General features: G+C 42.7%; 1 protein-coding gene across 3 annotated transcripts in view; it reads left to right on the forward strand.

The window, feature by feature from the left end:
• Positions 1 to 13,158, forward strand: part of plce1 (phospholipase C, epsilon 1) — a 75,925-nt gene extending 62,767 nt beyond the window's left edge. For all 3 annotated transcript variants that reach the window (XM_079333745.1, XM_079333747.1, XM_079333746.1), the window contains 13 exons: positions 1,897 to 2,015; positions 2,331 to 2,448; positions 3,438 to 3,575; positions 4,275 to 4,565; positions 4,699 to 4,862; positions 5,873 to 6,134; positions 6,264 to 6,382; positions 7,021 to 7,149; positions 7,276 to 7,473; positions 7,771 to 7,995; positions 8,078 to 8,290; positions 8,875 to 9,086; positions 9,775 to 13,158. In XM_079333745.1, coding sequence (XP_079189871.1) covers positions 1,897 to 2,015; positions 2,331 to 2,448; positions 3,438 to 3,575; positions 4,275 to 4,565; positions 4,699 to 4,862; positions 5,873 to 6,134; positions 6,264 to 6,382; positions 7,021 to 7,149; positions 7,276 to 7,473; positions 7,771 to 7,995; positions 8,078 to 8,290; positions 8,875 to 9,042 — 2,144 coding nt within the window. In that variant the 3' untranslated portion in view covers positions 9,043 to 9,086; positions 9,775 to 13,158. The remainder of the gene's footprint in view (positions 1 to 1,896; positions 2,016 to 2,330; positions 2,449 to 3,437; positions 3,576 to 4,274; positions 4,566 to 4,698; positions 4,863 to 5,872; positions 6,135 to 6,263; positions 6,383 to 7,020; positions 7,150 to 7,275; positions 7,474 to 7,770; positions 7,996 to 8,077; positions 8,291 to 8,874; positions 9,087 to 9,774) is intronic.
• Positions 13,159 to 16,387: the final 3,229 nt, after the last annotated feature.

Raw genomic sequence — 16,387 nt, forward strand, 5'->3', positions numbered from 1 at the left:
GTGAAAGTCTGTCAAAGATTCTGTAAGGCACAGACGCTGTAATGGGAGTTAGCTTCACATGTTTTTATTCTACTTTTATGGTGATTGCTGAGAGGGCTTGTGTTGTGTTTGTGTCTCGGCCGGCTTGTTTGCTTCACTTTCTGAGATGTTCTGCTTTAAAGTAAGCCGCAGACTGTCAAAAGCCATCCAGCAAAGTTTATTTAGAAACCGTGAGTGACGTGAAAATCCGATGTGTGTGTGTAGTCACCGACATTTCATTCATTCTAGTCTGTGTTTTGATTGTAAGCTGTCTGCATGATTCAACTTTCTTCAAGAGAGAGAGACATGACCCCCCCCCCCCCCCCCCCCCCCCTTCCCCCCTCCTACCCGCCCCTCCCCTTTCCATACTGTATTTGTCTGTGACCTCGCCAGTGGCTGGGCAGGCTCATCAGGGAAACAAAACAAAGCCATCTGGTTTCTCAGGCCCTACGCTGCCCCCACACTAAACAACAGACCAGGGGAAACTACCCCGTCCCGGTCCCAGACCCAGAACTTCTCCCATCCTAATACCGCTGCCCTCTGCATGTCGTACACGTTTACACTCATTAGACTTTAAAAAACACAAACTCCCTTTTTAAAAAAAATCTAAACCTCATAGAGCCATGCCATTAAAACACTTCATTCTTTTAAATAATGAGATCGTCTAAAAAATAGAAATGATTTGACCCTCGGCTTGATTTTATTCAACAAATGCTGAGACAGTCGGTACAAACACTGGAGTGTTTCACTGCTAGGCTGCCACCATGTCTGCTGTAACGTCAGCGTCCTCCTGTCCTGTCACACTCTTGGTCCAGCTCAGTCCTCTGGCTACTGTCCACTCGGGGTCAGATCTGTTTTTAAGGGAAGAGATTCCAAATGTCAGTCGTCCAACAAGTTTTTTCCGTGATGACAACAAGCATCTGCATTTTCCAAGCTGATATGTTTGTTTTTTTTGTGGAGGAGTAACAGGAGCAAAGGGAAGAACTCCCTGATGCTGCTCCGGTTTACAGAGGCATTGCTTTAAAGGGGCCTTTGTTCAGTTTAGATATTCATCCTGGGATCTGCAACTAGTTCAGGATAGGATGCTTATAGACATACGTGTTGGCTGTTACTGTCTTCATGTGTAGTACTGTTAAAGGAAACACTAACCTCTAAATATCTCACACCACACACTGTCCTCTAAAGGATCAAAAGCTCATCACAAAAAATCTGAAAAATAAAAAAAATCGATGTACTCTATGTAGACTGTAGAGGTGGAAATAAAGAGGACAGTGTTGATTAAACTGAATAATTTATAATAATAATAATACATTTTATTTGTAATGCACTTTACATTTTTAAAATCTCAATGTGCTCCAGATTTATACTGAAGCTCACATAAGGACCTGTAAACTGTCTGCTCCACTTCATGTTTAGAATTTATTGAAGTCTCAGTATAAATCCAGCTCCTCTCTAGTCAACATTTGTTTTTATTACAAGTAAGATTCCCAGGTTGCAAATGTACTGCCATGGATATACGTGATGTCATCCTGGGAATGTAACATCCAGTTTATCATCTGTCACGGCAGCTCGAATGTCTAACCGCTCTTCATGCAGCCTGCTGTGCTAACAAACACAAACATCAGGGCGACGTTACGATCTTACATATTTAGAGACATGTTCTGGAGGCCACATAAATCCTGAAGGAGAGCCGTGTCTCTGGACCTTCTCGTTCGGTCGTCAGCTTCACAGGCATGTCACAGGCATGGTTGCGTCTCTGTGTGAAAGTGAAGTCAGTTTTGCGTTCCCCGTCGACTCAATTTGAGCGCAAAGTAAAAAAAAAAGTTCACGCAAGCATATTCAGCACTCTCTGAGATGTTGTCTTGTTTTTCTCAACAGATAACATCCTGGACGACAAGCCGGAGGGGAAGAGCTCGGTGGACAAAGAGGAGCAACCTGTTGATGAGATACCGAAGAGGATGAAGAAGTCTGACAGCACGACGCAGAGCAAAGGAAAGGTCAGGAACGAGTACTGTACTGTATTGTTATGCTAGCTAGCTAGTTATCGAGCAGGTATTTTGACTATTCAGATACAATCCAGGACTATGAGGTCAGGTTTGTTGTCTTTGTTGCTGATGGTCCAAATACGAAACAGACTTTGTAATATGTCGAACAAACAGAGTGAAAAAAAAACATGAAATCTATTTTTAGATTGTGATATTTGATGATAAAGAAGTGTGAAGTGTATGTTGTATTGAGGTAAAGTATGCGTCCTGCTGTTTTGACTTCTCTTTAAGTAAAAACCGTCTTTGCCCTGTCTCCGTCATGTTCAGGTGTTCGACATGGAGCTGGGTGAAGAGTTTTACCTCCCTCAGAACAAGAAGGAGAGTCGACAGATTGCCCAGGAGCTCTCCGACCTCATCATCTACTGCCAGGCTGTGAAATTCCCTGGTAGAGCTTCTTTTTTTTTTTTTCCTCCAGTGTTACCCCATGTCCCTTTCCTTTCCTTTCCTTTCCTTTCCTTTCCTTTCCTTTCCTTTCCTTTCCTTTCCTTTCCTTTCCTTTCCTTTCCTTTCCTTTCCTTTCCTTTCCTTTCCTTCTACTCGCTCCTCTTAAATTCCATTCTGACTTTTGTCCTACTTTAATCCACTCCCATGTTATATTTAAGAGGTCAAACCTCTCGCCAATTTTCTTTCTTTTTTTTTTTTTGTTGTCATTGAAGGACATTTAATATCCCTCTGTTACAATCCAGTCCTCTCCCACACAGGACACCCACTTAGATAGAGATTCCTTTTTGTCCCTCATGGGAGAGATGTGATTCTTTTTTTTTCTGTATCCTCATTAAAAAGTTCTCTTAATACCTCATTACGGGGTTTTCTGTTTGTTCTTTGCAGCCGTTCATCCCAATTATATCTTCTTATCCCTTTAATATCGACCTCTTATCTACTCTACACTGTTTTTGTATGACATGCTCTTATAAACCTGCCCATGTTTCCACTGTGTCTTTATTTGTTTACTGTTTCCACGGACAGCAGACTGCTCAGGGTCTGCTGCTTGAGACGGTCGTAAGGGAACGCGCTCCTTCTCAAAAGTAGACGAATGTTTGAGCGATCTTAAATAAAAGCCTCACTCTTCTGGAAATGTGGGGCATATTTTTAATCCTTGGAAGGAGACACTGATCCGACGTGAAATATTGCACTTGATGTGGAGTCTGGCAGCGAAGAGGCCAACTTCCTCATTATGACAGAAAGCGACGGCATTTAGAGAAAATGAGTTCCTGGTTTGGAGAGAGATACTGATGTCATGTGTGTACTACAGTGTGCTGTCTCCAGTCTGTCTGCTTTGCATTATTGACCACTTTCCCTGTCTGCCTTCTGTGTGTGTGTGTGTGTGTGTGTGTGTGTGTGTGTGTGTGTGTGTGTGTGTGTGTGGAAACACAGGCCTGTCCTCGCTGTCTCCGGCCGGCTCTGGCAGGGGGAAGGACCGCGGAAAGAGCAGGAAGTCCATATTTGGCACCGCTCCCGCTCGCTGCAGCACAACAGGGGAGGTCATGACCCAGAACCGCACCCCTGGGAGAGGTAATTCATCCATTATGGGTTTTTTTTCTTCAGAAAAACTTCACGACATATTCTTCATACTCTTCATTTATCTAAATCACCTCATAAACCTGAAACTCAGTGTATTTTCATTATGTTTGCCCCCACTCTTGATATTAATGCTGGGCTCATTTTAGTAGCGACCACAGTCCAAAGCAGGCTGAAACAAATCCGTCTGTAATCAGTGACAAATGATGAATCAGGACACAGCACACTGCAATGAGTCAGTGGATTCACAGTTTTGTTGTGACTGTATTTGAACCTGCAACGCACACCTGCACATGACATAAGTTTTTAATCCGCTTGTTGTGTTTCATAAACTAAATGTTGGTTCTGTTTGTTTTCTGTAATTTGAAAAAAATTTTTTTTTAAAAAGTACATTTTGTCATTGTTTAGGAATGTGTTTGAGTTAAAAGGTCTGAAAGTCTTGCAGTAATTTTTTTTTTTTTCCGTCAGGGCGATGAAGTAAAAAGATCAAACCTCCCAAAATTTACAGTTTAAAAAGCAACTCTGCTACGGCTTCCTTAAGAAGACGTGCATCGACACGAGTTATTATAATGCCAGGAGAGATGAAAGCTTATTTTCTTGATGATTTTCTGGATCATGACGATCAAAGATTGACAAGAACAAGTCTTTCCTCGCTTCTCAACGCCACTCTCTCCCCCCCCCTCTCGTACGTAGGTGGCGCTGAGCGGCTAAGCTGGGAGGAGCAGCAGACGTCGCCCACCCTCAACCCCCCCACTTCTCTCAGCGCCATCATCCGCACGCCCAAGTGCTACCACATCTCCTCCGTCAACGAGAACGCGGCCAAGCGTCTGTGCCGGCGTTACTCGCAGAAGCTGATCCATCACACCGTGTCTCAGTTGCTCAGGACTTACCCAGCAGCCACCAGGATCGACTCCACCAACCCGAACCCGCTGCTCTTCTGGCTGCACGGCATTCAGCTGGTGGCGCTCAACTATCAGACTGATGGTGAGGACGGAGTAAAGACGCGTCGGAGTGTTTTTATTCCAGCGGAATAACTAAACACTTAAGGCCAGATGAGTGGAAGATAAACAAGACATGAACACAGAGTGCCGTAAACTGTTTTATCTTTCTTTCCTAGACCTCCCCATGCAGTTAAACACGGCTCTGTTTGAGGCCAACGGGGGCTGCGGTTATGTCCTGAAGCCGGCAGTGCTGTGGGACCGCAGCTGTCCGCTCTATCAGCAGTTCTGTCCCATGGAAAGAGACGTGGAGAAAATGAGCCCCGCCGTCTACTCTCTCACTGTGAGTAAAGGTGACGAACGGAGCAGGGCGACCACACCATCGGTCAGGAAGTTTACTTTGACCCGAAGGATCTGATCTCTCTCTTCGTTTCTGATCCACACTTTAGTTCACAAATCCTGGATCGTAGCATTCACCTGATGGTGGCAGGTTTCTAAACAACTATGTCAGATGTTATAACAATAGTCAAAAGGACAAGAACGAAGACTAATTCGTCCGACTTTACCATTTCAAGTATTCAGCGTGACTCAGTCGATGGCGTCTCCGAAGCGTCTTCGGGGCTGACGTCATGACCTTGACACTTAAACGCAGACTTAAAAAGTCCTGCCATGTTGTGTTGGACAGCTTTATTGTTGGCGTGACGTGTATTCGCTTTCATTGTTGCGACACTCATGGAGGCCAACCCGGTTAATTCTTTTTTAACAGTGGTGGAGAACGGAGCATCATAAAAGCTTCGCTGTTCAGTACGTCAACACGCCGTCCTCATCTGATGATGATTTATTGTCCTCGTCAGCCTCTTGGACGTTTATGTCTCAGATGTGTGTTAAAGGTCGGGAATATTTCAAATCTAAATTCTCTTGGTATGTTAATTTGTATATTTAAGGCTCATTATTTATTTAATTATGATTTCTTTATTTTTTAGTCATATAATTACAGCCTGAGTTAGATCGTAACTTTATTTTTAACGTCGACAGAGTTTCTACCTTTATTTAAACTGTTCATATAATGCCATTCATGATCATCTGCAGCCTCAGATTTACTTCTCCAAAGCTCTCCGAGACGACATGAAGTCAGGCCTGCTGAAGGCAGCGCTATAAACACGCGGATGACCTCAAACTCTTAAAACCTGCTTGTGCATGTGTGTGTCTGTGAGAGGAGAGAGACGGAAAGAAGGTGAAAAAAAAGAGTCGGCGCTGGCGGGTCAGAGCGACCTAACTTCTCGACGTTTTGGTTTCTCCAGCCTGCTTTGGTGAATCATAAATCTGAAGCACATGTTTGTTTTGTCTCGCAAGGTTGTGTCTGGTCAGAACGTCTGTCCTGGCAACAGCGCGGGCAGCCCCTGTCTGGAGGTAGACATTCTGGGCATGCCCATTGACAGCTGCCACTTCCGCACCAAACCCATCCATCGAAACACTCTCAACCCCATGTGGAGCGAGCACTTCACCTTCAGCGTGCACTTTGAGGACATGTGCTTCCTGCGCTTCGCCGTGGTGGAAAACAACAGCTCCCAGACTACAGCTCAGAGGACTCTGCCCCTGAAGGCGCTCAAGCAGGGTACATGTAACCTGAAGAAGGATCGAGAAAGAGTTCACCTGCTTATTTCATCATTTTTCTTTTTTTTTTTTATCTTCAGTGTAAGAACATTATCAGTTTATCTGAAGTTCATGTTCACGTGTGTTTCAGGTTACAGACACGTCCAGCTGAGGACGCAACATAATGAACCTCTGGAAGTTTCCAGCCTGTTTATTTACAGCCGCAGAACAGAGGAAGGTCCTACAGGGGGCGCTACTCCCTCATCACAGGTAACGTTTGTCACCTTTTGAAATTCTAAGAAGTGAGGATTTATTTATATCGCTATCGATCCTACATGAAGCATTTTTAATCAGTGGCTAAAAGTGACTCAGCACTTTTCGTAAAGTACAGAAATGAGTGAGTGCTACTTTCATTCAATTGTTCCTACTACTCCTCTCCTGTGAAAAACCGCTAATTGTTAGCTTGAATTTGAATGTTCTTGCTGAACTGAAACATGAAGTGTCCATTCAGAGTTTGATAAAATGATCTTAATTAACTTTTAAACATTTTTTTAACAATGACTGACTCCAAAATGAGTGATGCTATAAATATGTTGCGATCTCAAATCAAGTAAGAGGCGTGATTTTACATTTTAACGACTCAACAGAATATAGAGTTGGTGTAAAAAGAGCAGTCATGACTCCTGTAAAACACATTTTATATTAGAGTTCAATGCTTAAAGGAAGCAGTTTGTTGCATCATGGGAACTTTTGTATTTGTCGATAATCAAATTAATGGTAATACTTGCATACTTGTTTATTTTAACCCAAATAAAGAAACGTTCTAATTCTTCAAATCCAAGAAAGATGAAATAATAATAATAATAATAATGATGTATTAATATTAAATAACAGTACTCTCTCCACAGCTGTTCAGCTCAGAGGAGAAACGTGTCTCACAGCAGCACAGGGTGACGGTGTACGGGGCGCCGGGTCCTGAGCCCTTCACTGTGTTCAGTGTCACAGAACAGACGACGGCCAAACAGCTGCTGGACACGGTCTGTGCTATCCAAATAAAAAACTAAAATCTCTGATGCTACGTGTCTGCAGCATGAACGAGAACAAGAGCTTTTCCGCCCTTTCTCTTTGTCATGAGTGCTTCCTCCTCTCAAACCTCCTCACAGGTCTTGGCGTCATCAGGAAACCCTTCGGAGTACTTTCTGTGCGAGGAGAGGTTTCCTCTTCTGAAGGAGCGCTGTGAGGTGAAGCGCTGCGCTCAGCATCGTCCTCTGGCGCCCGAGGAGGAGGTGCTCAGACTGGTCTCCGGCTGGAACACTGAGGAGGGATGCGTGGGGAGGATCTGCCTCAAAACCAGAGAGGAGGTAAAATCACAGAGAGCTCGATTTGAACTCCTGGGATAGTAAAACAATGTGATCACTGTATTCACCTTTTAAAGTGTTTCTGTTTAAATGTAGCAAACACTGAACGCATCTGACGGTTTTGTCGTCTATTTAGCAGACTCTGGCTCCCCCTTGTGGCCGTAACGTTTAAAACAACAAAACATTGGGTTGAACGAAAGCAAAAACTCTCATTGAAAAGTCTTTGTGACTTTCAGTAGAACCGATGGTTTATTTGAATCCAGATTTCTCCAACATATTTACTCGTTGTTTTGTTTTTAGTTTTTGCAGAGCTTAAATGAAAAGAACACAGTGCTGGAGGGGGAGGAGGAGGTGAGTGTCGGGGGCAGAGAAGGAGCAGCAGCAGGAGGAGGAGCAGGAGTAGCAGGAGGAGGAGGAGCAGAGGACGACATGTTCTTCGTCCAGGTCCATGAAGTTTCGCCGGAACAGCCTCACACTGTGATCAAGGCCCCGCGCTACAGCACGGCTCAGGACATCATTCAGCAGGTGAGGAAGGGTTTTAATTTTTTTTTTTTTAAAAAGCACATCTGATTTCCAGTTTTTCACAAAACTCGTTTTCTCTTTACAGACTTTGTCGAAGGCCAAGTATTCCTGCAGTATCCTTTCAAATCCCAACCCATGTGACTACGCCCTGATGGAGGAAGTAACTAAAGACGCCGGCTCCAAGAAGTCCTCCGCTGCCAAACCGCTGCAGCGTCTGCTCCTGGATCACGAGTGCGTCTATCAAGCCCAGAGCCGCTGGCGGGGAGCGGGGAAGTTCATTCTTAAACTCAAAGAGCAGGTAGCACGAAACACGTCGACGGACATGCAGCACTAGACTTTGAGCTTTTTGACATGATATGTGTTTGTGCCGCCTCACTGACCTCAGAGCATGATTGTCTGCTTGTCTTTTGTTTCCTGTTTCCTGTGAAAGTGCTTCTCTAACACCTCAACCAGAAAAGTTGGACTCTGTACGTGCAGTAGTTGTGATGCATGTGTTTGTTCATTCAGCTCAGTGTGCTTTAACTGCTGCATGACGGACTGTGTCAGATTTACCTGCTGTTGTTTTTTAATTTTTTTAACGTGTTTTCCAGATCTAATGTATTTAACTTTTTATGTTTTTCACATTTTGTATTTTGTGCATTGAGCCATCGTGTCTTAAACGTGTTTTAAATCATCTGCCTTGTTGAATAAAGGTTCAAAAGAAAGTCTTAAAAGTTTGTGGAAGTCACTGGAGACGGATCACCCACATTGAAATAAATACAAATACATAACACAGGATAGAGATGAACGGTGCACAGCGAGGAGGGAAAGGTGCTGCATGTGGAGTCGGTCTCTCTTTTCTTTCTGTGTCTCAGTAACAACCTGTCTGTTTTCTGCTCGCAGGTCGTGCGTGAGGACAAAAGAAAGGTCATTTCCTTTGCCAGCGAGCTAAAGAAGCTGACGAGTCGCAGTCGCAGCATGACAACCGGCAGTAGCGGAGCGGACGGCCCGGCGCAGAGTAAGGATGATAGAGCTGCATGCTGTGTGGCTCTGACCGAGCTCCAGGAGTGAGGCTCACACTCTGCCTGCTGTCTGTGCATGGAAAGGCAACAGAGGTACCGTATGTTGTCTCTTAACACCTAACGTCACATGAACACTGCAAAACAGCTCAATGTGTCGTGTCGGTTGAATGATCATGAGTCGTTGCGAGCAGGTCGGGTAAAGAGGTGAAGTCGATGAGTGAAGCGTTTGTCATGTAAGTGAGAGCACGTCCTGGTTGAATTTGGGATGTTTTATTTGATGCCGTGACAACGCATGACACTCACCTGTCTTCTCACACTGTCGGTGATTGGTTTTTTTTTGAGTCCAGTCTGAGGTTCATGTTCACTACAACGTCAATCCACTGTCATTATCATGTCAGTAACACACTCTAATGGAACGCTGATTTTATAATACTCTACGCTTTAATCTCATTGCATAAAAAAACAACAACAACAGACATTTCCTTTTGTTGGATGTGAAAAACGCAGAAGAAGTCAGAACGGACCCATAAACGTATTGATACGTAAATGTATCGCCAAAGATGGAAACAGATTGACACACCCACCCAGGTCGTCCTGTTTCTGCTTCCAAATGTTTTCACCTCAATCTTTAAAGTGCGACGTCATCTTCAAATCCTGTCACTTCATTTTCAGCAACATGTCATCGGTGTTGTTCAACACAAGGTTTTATGCTGCCAAGTGGTCACGCCTCTCTCCGAGCGCCGTTTCCAGATGTCCTCATGTCTTCTCCGTGTCTCTGCAGGGTGTCTGTCTGCAGCTGCGGGTCTGAAGGCGTGGGTGGCGGAGGGCAGGGTCGGATCAGGAAGGTTGCTACAGGCCTCTTCCTCCTCCTCCTCCTCTTCTTCTTTTTGGGGCCAGCTCCATCCTGTCCACCTGCCCTCCTCCTCTCTGACCCACCAAGCCTGGAAGCTCCACCTCCTCAGGAACTGGAAGATCCACAAATGAACCGCGGAGAGAAAGAGAGGCTCGACTGACCACATCTGAAACGAGGAGGGTTCTCCTTTTTTTCAAGCGGCGATGGTATGAAGAGGAGTTCCGGGAAAACGCTCCCGAAGGACTCTGATCCTGTCGACTGAGTTCAGCCACTTTGCTCGGGTTCAAAGTTGGCGCTTCTTCCGATTTTCTTTTTTTTTTTCTTGATTGGAAGTCCCGCGAGGCGTGGCTGTAGAGCAGCGACGCTCCTGCGGGCGAGTAGCTCCGGATCTTTTGGTTGGAGGAGCCGCTGTTGTGTGGTCGCGATCATGTTTCGTCACCAGGGACACAAATCAATCTACTCTCAGTAGAAAGGAGAGATTGCTAAGAAAAGAAGGAACATTTCCCCTCACTCCAATTTAAAGATGGAAGTTATGCTTTAAGTCGTTTTCTACTTACACAAACGACGACTGAAAAAACACAAGAGTGCTGCACATTGCACTGCTGAAAATACAGAACAAGAAAAAAAAACCAACCAAAAAAAAAACTCGAACATTTTAATTCAATACCGTGCGTCTAATTTAAGGCTTGTGTATTTAATTTAAAATAAAAGAAACACGCTCTCCTTCTCTTTTATGTTACAAACGAAGCAGACAGAAGGAGATCTGCTCACGGCGATGGACAAAGAGACGTATTGGAGTGCGAGGGGACACGGCGTTCTGAGGGGCGTTGTGAAGGAGGCTGACAAGCTGGCTTGTTTGGTTCTTTTTTTTTTTTTTTTTTTCTCCTCCTTGTGGTCTTTCCAGTGCCACAGTACGCAACAATCTGGAGATACACTGCACTACTGCCTCTGCACTACAGCTGACGACACAGGAGCAGCAGGATGAGGTGGAGTACATGCACAAACATTCCCGTGTGCAGTTCCAACCTTTTTATCACTATGTGGCACTCTGCCTTTACTTTCCTCTCCTCCGACCGTGCTGCGTCTTCCATCGCAGATTTTTAGCTCTTCATCATTGGTAACATCAGAGGAATCTTTTTTTCTTTTAACCACTGAAATAAACTCCCACTAAGAGTTTTAATCTATTGTCACTAAGAACTGCTGCTTTGAAAACTTTAGTGATCATTTAAGGAAAGAGGTGAAGGTGAGCTGTTGAGTGGACTCAAATGTGATTATTCCAGTGAAAGCAGTCAAATCTAGCAAATGATGTGAAAAGATAAAGTAATCATTTATGGATCGGAGAGGACAATTTGATTTCCGGTTTTTGGTCCATGACGTCTTTTGAGATGAACGACTACCACCTGATGTTCTAAAAGCAAACAAACCAAGACAGGAAACGCAACAATGTGAAGGAGAACATGAAGAAGAGCGTGATGTAGAACGTGACAATTGTTGCAGAAAGATCTTTTTGGAAGGACGCAGCTCGGTCGCCTTCAAACATCATTTTGCACATTTCCTTTCTTCTTCTGTGTTTTCGTGTCACCGCTCAGTGACTGGTGGACTCTTGGATTGTTTCATGTGATTTTTTTATTTTCTTTTATTTCCCGGCCTGTTCTGAATTTATTATCAGAGAAAGATGTAATTTCTTTCTTCCTCTCTCAAACCAGACTGGACATTTAGTCTGAAACTACGTCACAGTTACACTCAAACATTTCTCCTGACAGTTTCTGTATTGTAGATTTTGAATGCAGTACCTTTATAGGTAACTAATCCGGATTTATCGTCAATGATGGTAGACTTCTTATTTCTTATTGCTGCTCTTTTCAAAATTAAATCAAACTTTGTGTATTTGGGGCCATTTATTCCTTTTTTTTTTTTGGTTTTGATGTGAAACATTTCCATATATTAAACTGTAGACAACAATTTATCACTCTCAGAAAATTAGAAAGAGAAAACAGAAAAAAATATATATTTTATGTCAGAGAAACTCAACTCATGACTTTTAGGTTACAAAGAAATCATGATCAAGATTAGAAACCACGTCACACCCGTTTGTCCAAAGTGACGTACGTCAGAGGAGGAAGTGACCAGAGGCTCGACATCGACCGCTGTTCTAGAGAATTCTGATCCTAGTGTTGCGAAAGAGTTCCTGAAGTGTACATGTTGAATTAGCTGCAGTAAATCTACTTTATTAAACCAGTAAACAGTGACCTCCTCATGCTACAATTTAAAGTCCAAACACTTTGTGTTGTTATTTGAAATGTATATTGTGTGATGGTATACAGTGTTGCCACACCTCCTCAGAGATAATTAAGCTTTTTGACTTTCTTTATATTTTCAGTGCAACAGAAGTGCTAAGGAGTCAAGTTTAAGTTTTAGTGCAATAGAAAAATGAAGTAAGTTTAGTTAAAATCTACATTGACTCCTTCTTTCCTCCTGACATGTTTTAGAGGGTGATGAAGGTCAATCACATTGTGATCCAGGAAATATCACCACTCTGAAATCTTCTGTCATTGTTTTATACTTTCAGGCTTTTTGATGTTCGGAATCAAGTTTTTATGAAAGTTAAAAAAAAAAAAAAGGGTCAGACTTTCCGAGAGGAGGCTCGACCTGTGCTGATGAACCTGTGAGAGACAGAAAGGGACATTTTCAGTTTTATTGTTGATCTGTTCTCATCCTCATCTCCATCCTTCAGGCAGAGCAGTGTTCTGGTTTCCTTTTCTTTCTGACTTGTAGACCTCATGTCTGAATGTAACGTTTCTTCATGTTTTGACCCTAAGAAAAATGTGTGGATATTATTTATTGAAATGTGAAGCCCTGGTTGGCTATTTTCTTGTTGAACTGTTGTCTGTAATTTCCTGTAAGTAGTTTAAAGTATTCTTTTTTTTTTATTTATTTCAGTATTTGACGAGATGAACTCTTGCTCTAACGTATGTAGAAATGTTAATAAATATTGTCATTGGAGTCAAACATTCAGTGTAGTATTAATACATGTGGCTTGTAATTCTTCAGTACACAGCAGCATCTGTTTTTTCGGCAAGGCTTTCTTGAAATGTTGTGTTCATTATATCCTCTGAATACGACGAATTTGCTCTTTAGCGATCGGTTTCCATAAAATGTGCAGTATACCCTTTAACATCCACTATCGCTGTCATGATGTGGCTGTCAAGTGAACATTTGTCTATTGACTTGAATTTTTATATGGATTAGAATTGTTGGATTTGTCAAACATTATCACACAATATAAATAAATATAGAAATATGTTGAAAGCGTGTTTGTGTCCAAGCTCTACTTGTGCACTAATACTTTGATTTTATTGGGTTTCAAGCGCTTCAATTACTTTGGTGTCTGTTGATGTTAATAATAATAATAATAATAATAATGATAGTAAAGTAGACTCCTATTGGGTCTCTATTAGAGTCTCTGAAGTGTTTTCGGAGTGAGTTCTAGAGCATGCATGGGAGCAGCAATGATAAAGGCCCTGTGGACCCTTTGGTTTAATTTCAGCTGAGAGTGCAGGGGGGAGTCTGACAGTTAATAAAAAAAATAAAAATAGAAAAGATTTAAGAGCAATGATAATTTACACAAACTCAGACTTTGTTGTTGTTTAACTTTGTAGCGGCCGCAAAGGTCTGAATCACATCACTGCACACCTTTCCATTAAAACACACCCACCTTCTTCTCAGACTCCAATGAAAATAATCCACCGACCCCCGCGGAATTAGAATCCGTCCTCCAGGAAGGGCATCTGTTTGAGCGCAAACCCTCATTGAAAGGGGAACAGAGTCAGAATAATAAATCCGCGGAGGACAATGTGACAAAGAGATAAAAGCATGTTTTAAAGTCCAGGATTAGCCGTCTCGTGTGTTACGATTACTGCTTGGATTTGTTTATTTCCTTGGATCAGCTGTCTCAGAAGGTTCCGGGTCCAGTGGAGCAAAGTCCGACTGACTAATTGAATACATCAGTACCGTAAGTACCCGGTGTCCATTTTCTTTTGTTTTGTTTGAAATGTGCTGCACTGCGATGAGAGACGTTGGTTATTTTGAGTTTATTTCTGTATTTTGTGTTGAGGCCCGAACTGTGGTGTTGTGGAAAACGTGAACGTAGGGGGTTGAAAGAAGTGGTGAAGGGTCCTCAGTTTCCTTTCTGCTGCAGGCATGTCAAGTTCTGAGTTTGATGAGTCCAGTGAGTTGTGTTTTTTTTTTTTAATTTTTTTTTACAAATCTTCACCGAGTAGATTTGCTTTCATTTTCAAATAAGCCTTATGGAGCATTAGTGGAGAAAAGTTTGTTTGGTTGACATTTATTTTATTGCTACAATTTCTAAGGCTCACGTTGACCAGTAGTTATCAGTTACTGGAGTATAAAGTCTATTTACAGTTGTGTCTATTTTGTGTTAAATCAAGTGATTCCTGACTTTGAGCCGTTTCTGACCTTTTCCACAAAGAACATTTAGGGTTAAATTAAGGGTACACAAATGTGAATGAATGAAATGTTTCCGTCAACGTGATCTATTCCAGTGAAATGTTTTGTGCTTGTATCAGGGATTCAATGAGCAGAGTTCGTTCGACCGTCTCCTCGGCGACATAATCGGCACGTTTAGTTGCATCAATAACATCTTCTCAGGCGAGGCGTGCCCTACCTTCCAGAAACGGTTCGAAACATTACTCTCCTGTACAGTCCAGTAAGTCTTGGTAATGAGGAGCACTCTGTTTTAAATATCACCACCGCTACAGTACCCTCTGTTGAGCTCCTTAATGCAAAATTATGCAGTCCTCAAATTAAATGTGTGTGTTAAAACCCTCTAACCCTGCAGCTTAATGGTCCAGCTTCTTTTACACTTCAAATTAAACAAATCACTGTAACGTGGCGCACAATTAAAAAGTTCTCCCACCTTGATTACGATGTACTTTGGTGAGAGAGAGAGAGAGAGAGAGAGGGATCCATGCTCACCGTTAAATTGGTCTCTGAGGGTTCCAGCACAATGGGGGACTTTCAAACCAACACACAAATGTTCACTCATCCACACTGAAACAGAAAATGCTGATGTCATTCAACGCCAAAGAAGAAAATGTGAGGAGACCTTTTCTGAAAGTTAAAGCCAATGAATTTGCCTCCTTTCTTTTCATCTGCATCTCTTCTCTCTCTCTCACGACTTAAGTGCTTTTAAAGTGTTTCCCCTGAAATGAACTTTTTTCGAGCCACTGACGCTGCTGAACAAGTGAACCAATGCAGTGACATGAAAGTGTCCGTGTGTTTTGGTGTAACTCCGCAGTATGTACGGCATTACATTGACACACAATGACCAAAAACTTTGTTGAGGATCAGGAATGTGATTTCCTGATGGCAGAGGCCTCATTCACAGGATTTAGGCCATGTGACTTGGGTGAAAAAGTCAGAGGTGTTTTCTCTGTAATGGTCAGCCAACAGTCCGCTAACTAGCAGTTGGCTCTAGTTGAATCAATTTAGTACGAACATGACATGACCACATCTTTAAAAGTATCAACGCCTCCATCTGACCTTCAGGAAGTCCTCCCCCCCCCCCCCCCCCCGGTCACATGTTGTTGGTTCTACAGAGAGGTGACATACACGCCAAGTCAACCGAACTCCTCCTTTTTAATGGATGAAATAGTACTTTATTTGGACAAAGTTTGCCAAGCACCTTGACAAAGATAAAAAGGCAAGTCTGAACAGTACGAGACATCATGTGTCGATGCAGAGTGTCAGGGGGAGTCTCACCATCAGCCATAACGCCAAATGTGACACGTGTGTTTCTGTGCGGAGACTTAAAGGGCCGTTGAAGACATTTCCCACAAGTTTCCTTTGATGATCTCTTAATAAAATAGAAAAATAACAAGTCCTGTCTTCCCAGGTCCTATTTTCGGAAGGATTTTGAGAACAGTTACTGTTGAGATACTAAAAAGCAGCCGAGGAACTTCATCGGGTTTTTTTTTGTTGTTGTTGTTTTGAACTTTGAACAAAGTATTTAGATTTTTTTAATCTCATTAAAATTCTGTTGGATGAACAGAATACGCTAATTCACAGTTTAGCTAAATATGAATCAGATTAATTATGTTTCCTTAAATCCGTTTGGAGCATTTATCGGAACACCATATTTCTCAAGGTGGCCATTTTTCCTCTGTCGTCACACTCAGGGTGGGAAGTTTAAAGTCTGTTATGTTGAGTTACTTCAGGTTTAATTGTAAGCAGCTCAAATGTAGGGTATTTGACGATCCTTATTATTACATCCCTTCTTTACTAATTAGCACATTATATTACCACTGAAAATTTTAAATCCAGCCTTACATTATCTGTCACGCACAAATCCAGCTTTGATGCACTGACGTTAGCAGTTGTGTGCTGTGGCCAACAGGTCATTGAATATGTTGTTGTCAATTGACATGTGGCCACTCCTCTCTCTGTATCTTCTCTTCAGAGGCTGATCATTTGAGAAGTGCTGAAATAATCATCACTCCTCAGACCTGCGACCTGGAACAGG

This window comes from Symphodus melops (genome assembly GCF_947650265.1).
Source record: "Symphodus melops genome assembly, chromosome: 21".
NCBI lineage: Eukaryota > Metazoa > Chordata > Actinopteri > Labriformes > Labridae > Symphodus > Symphodus melops.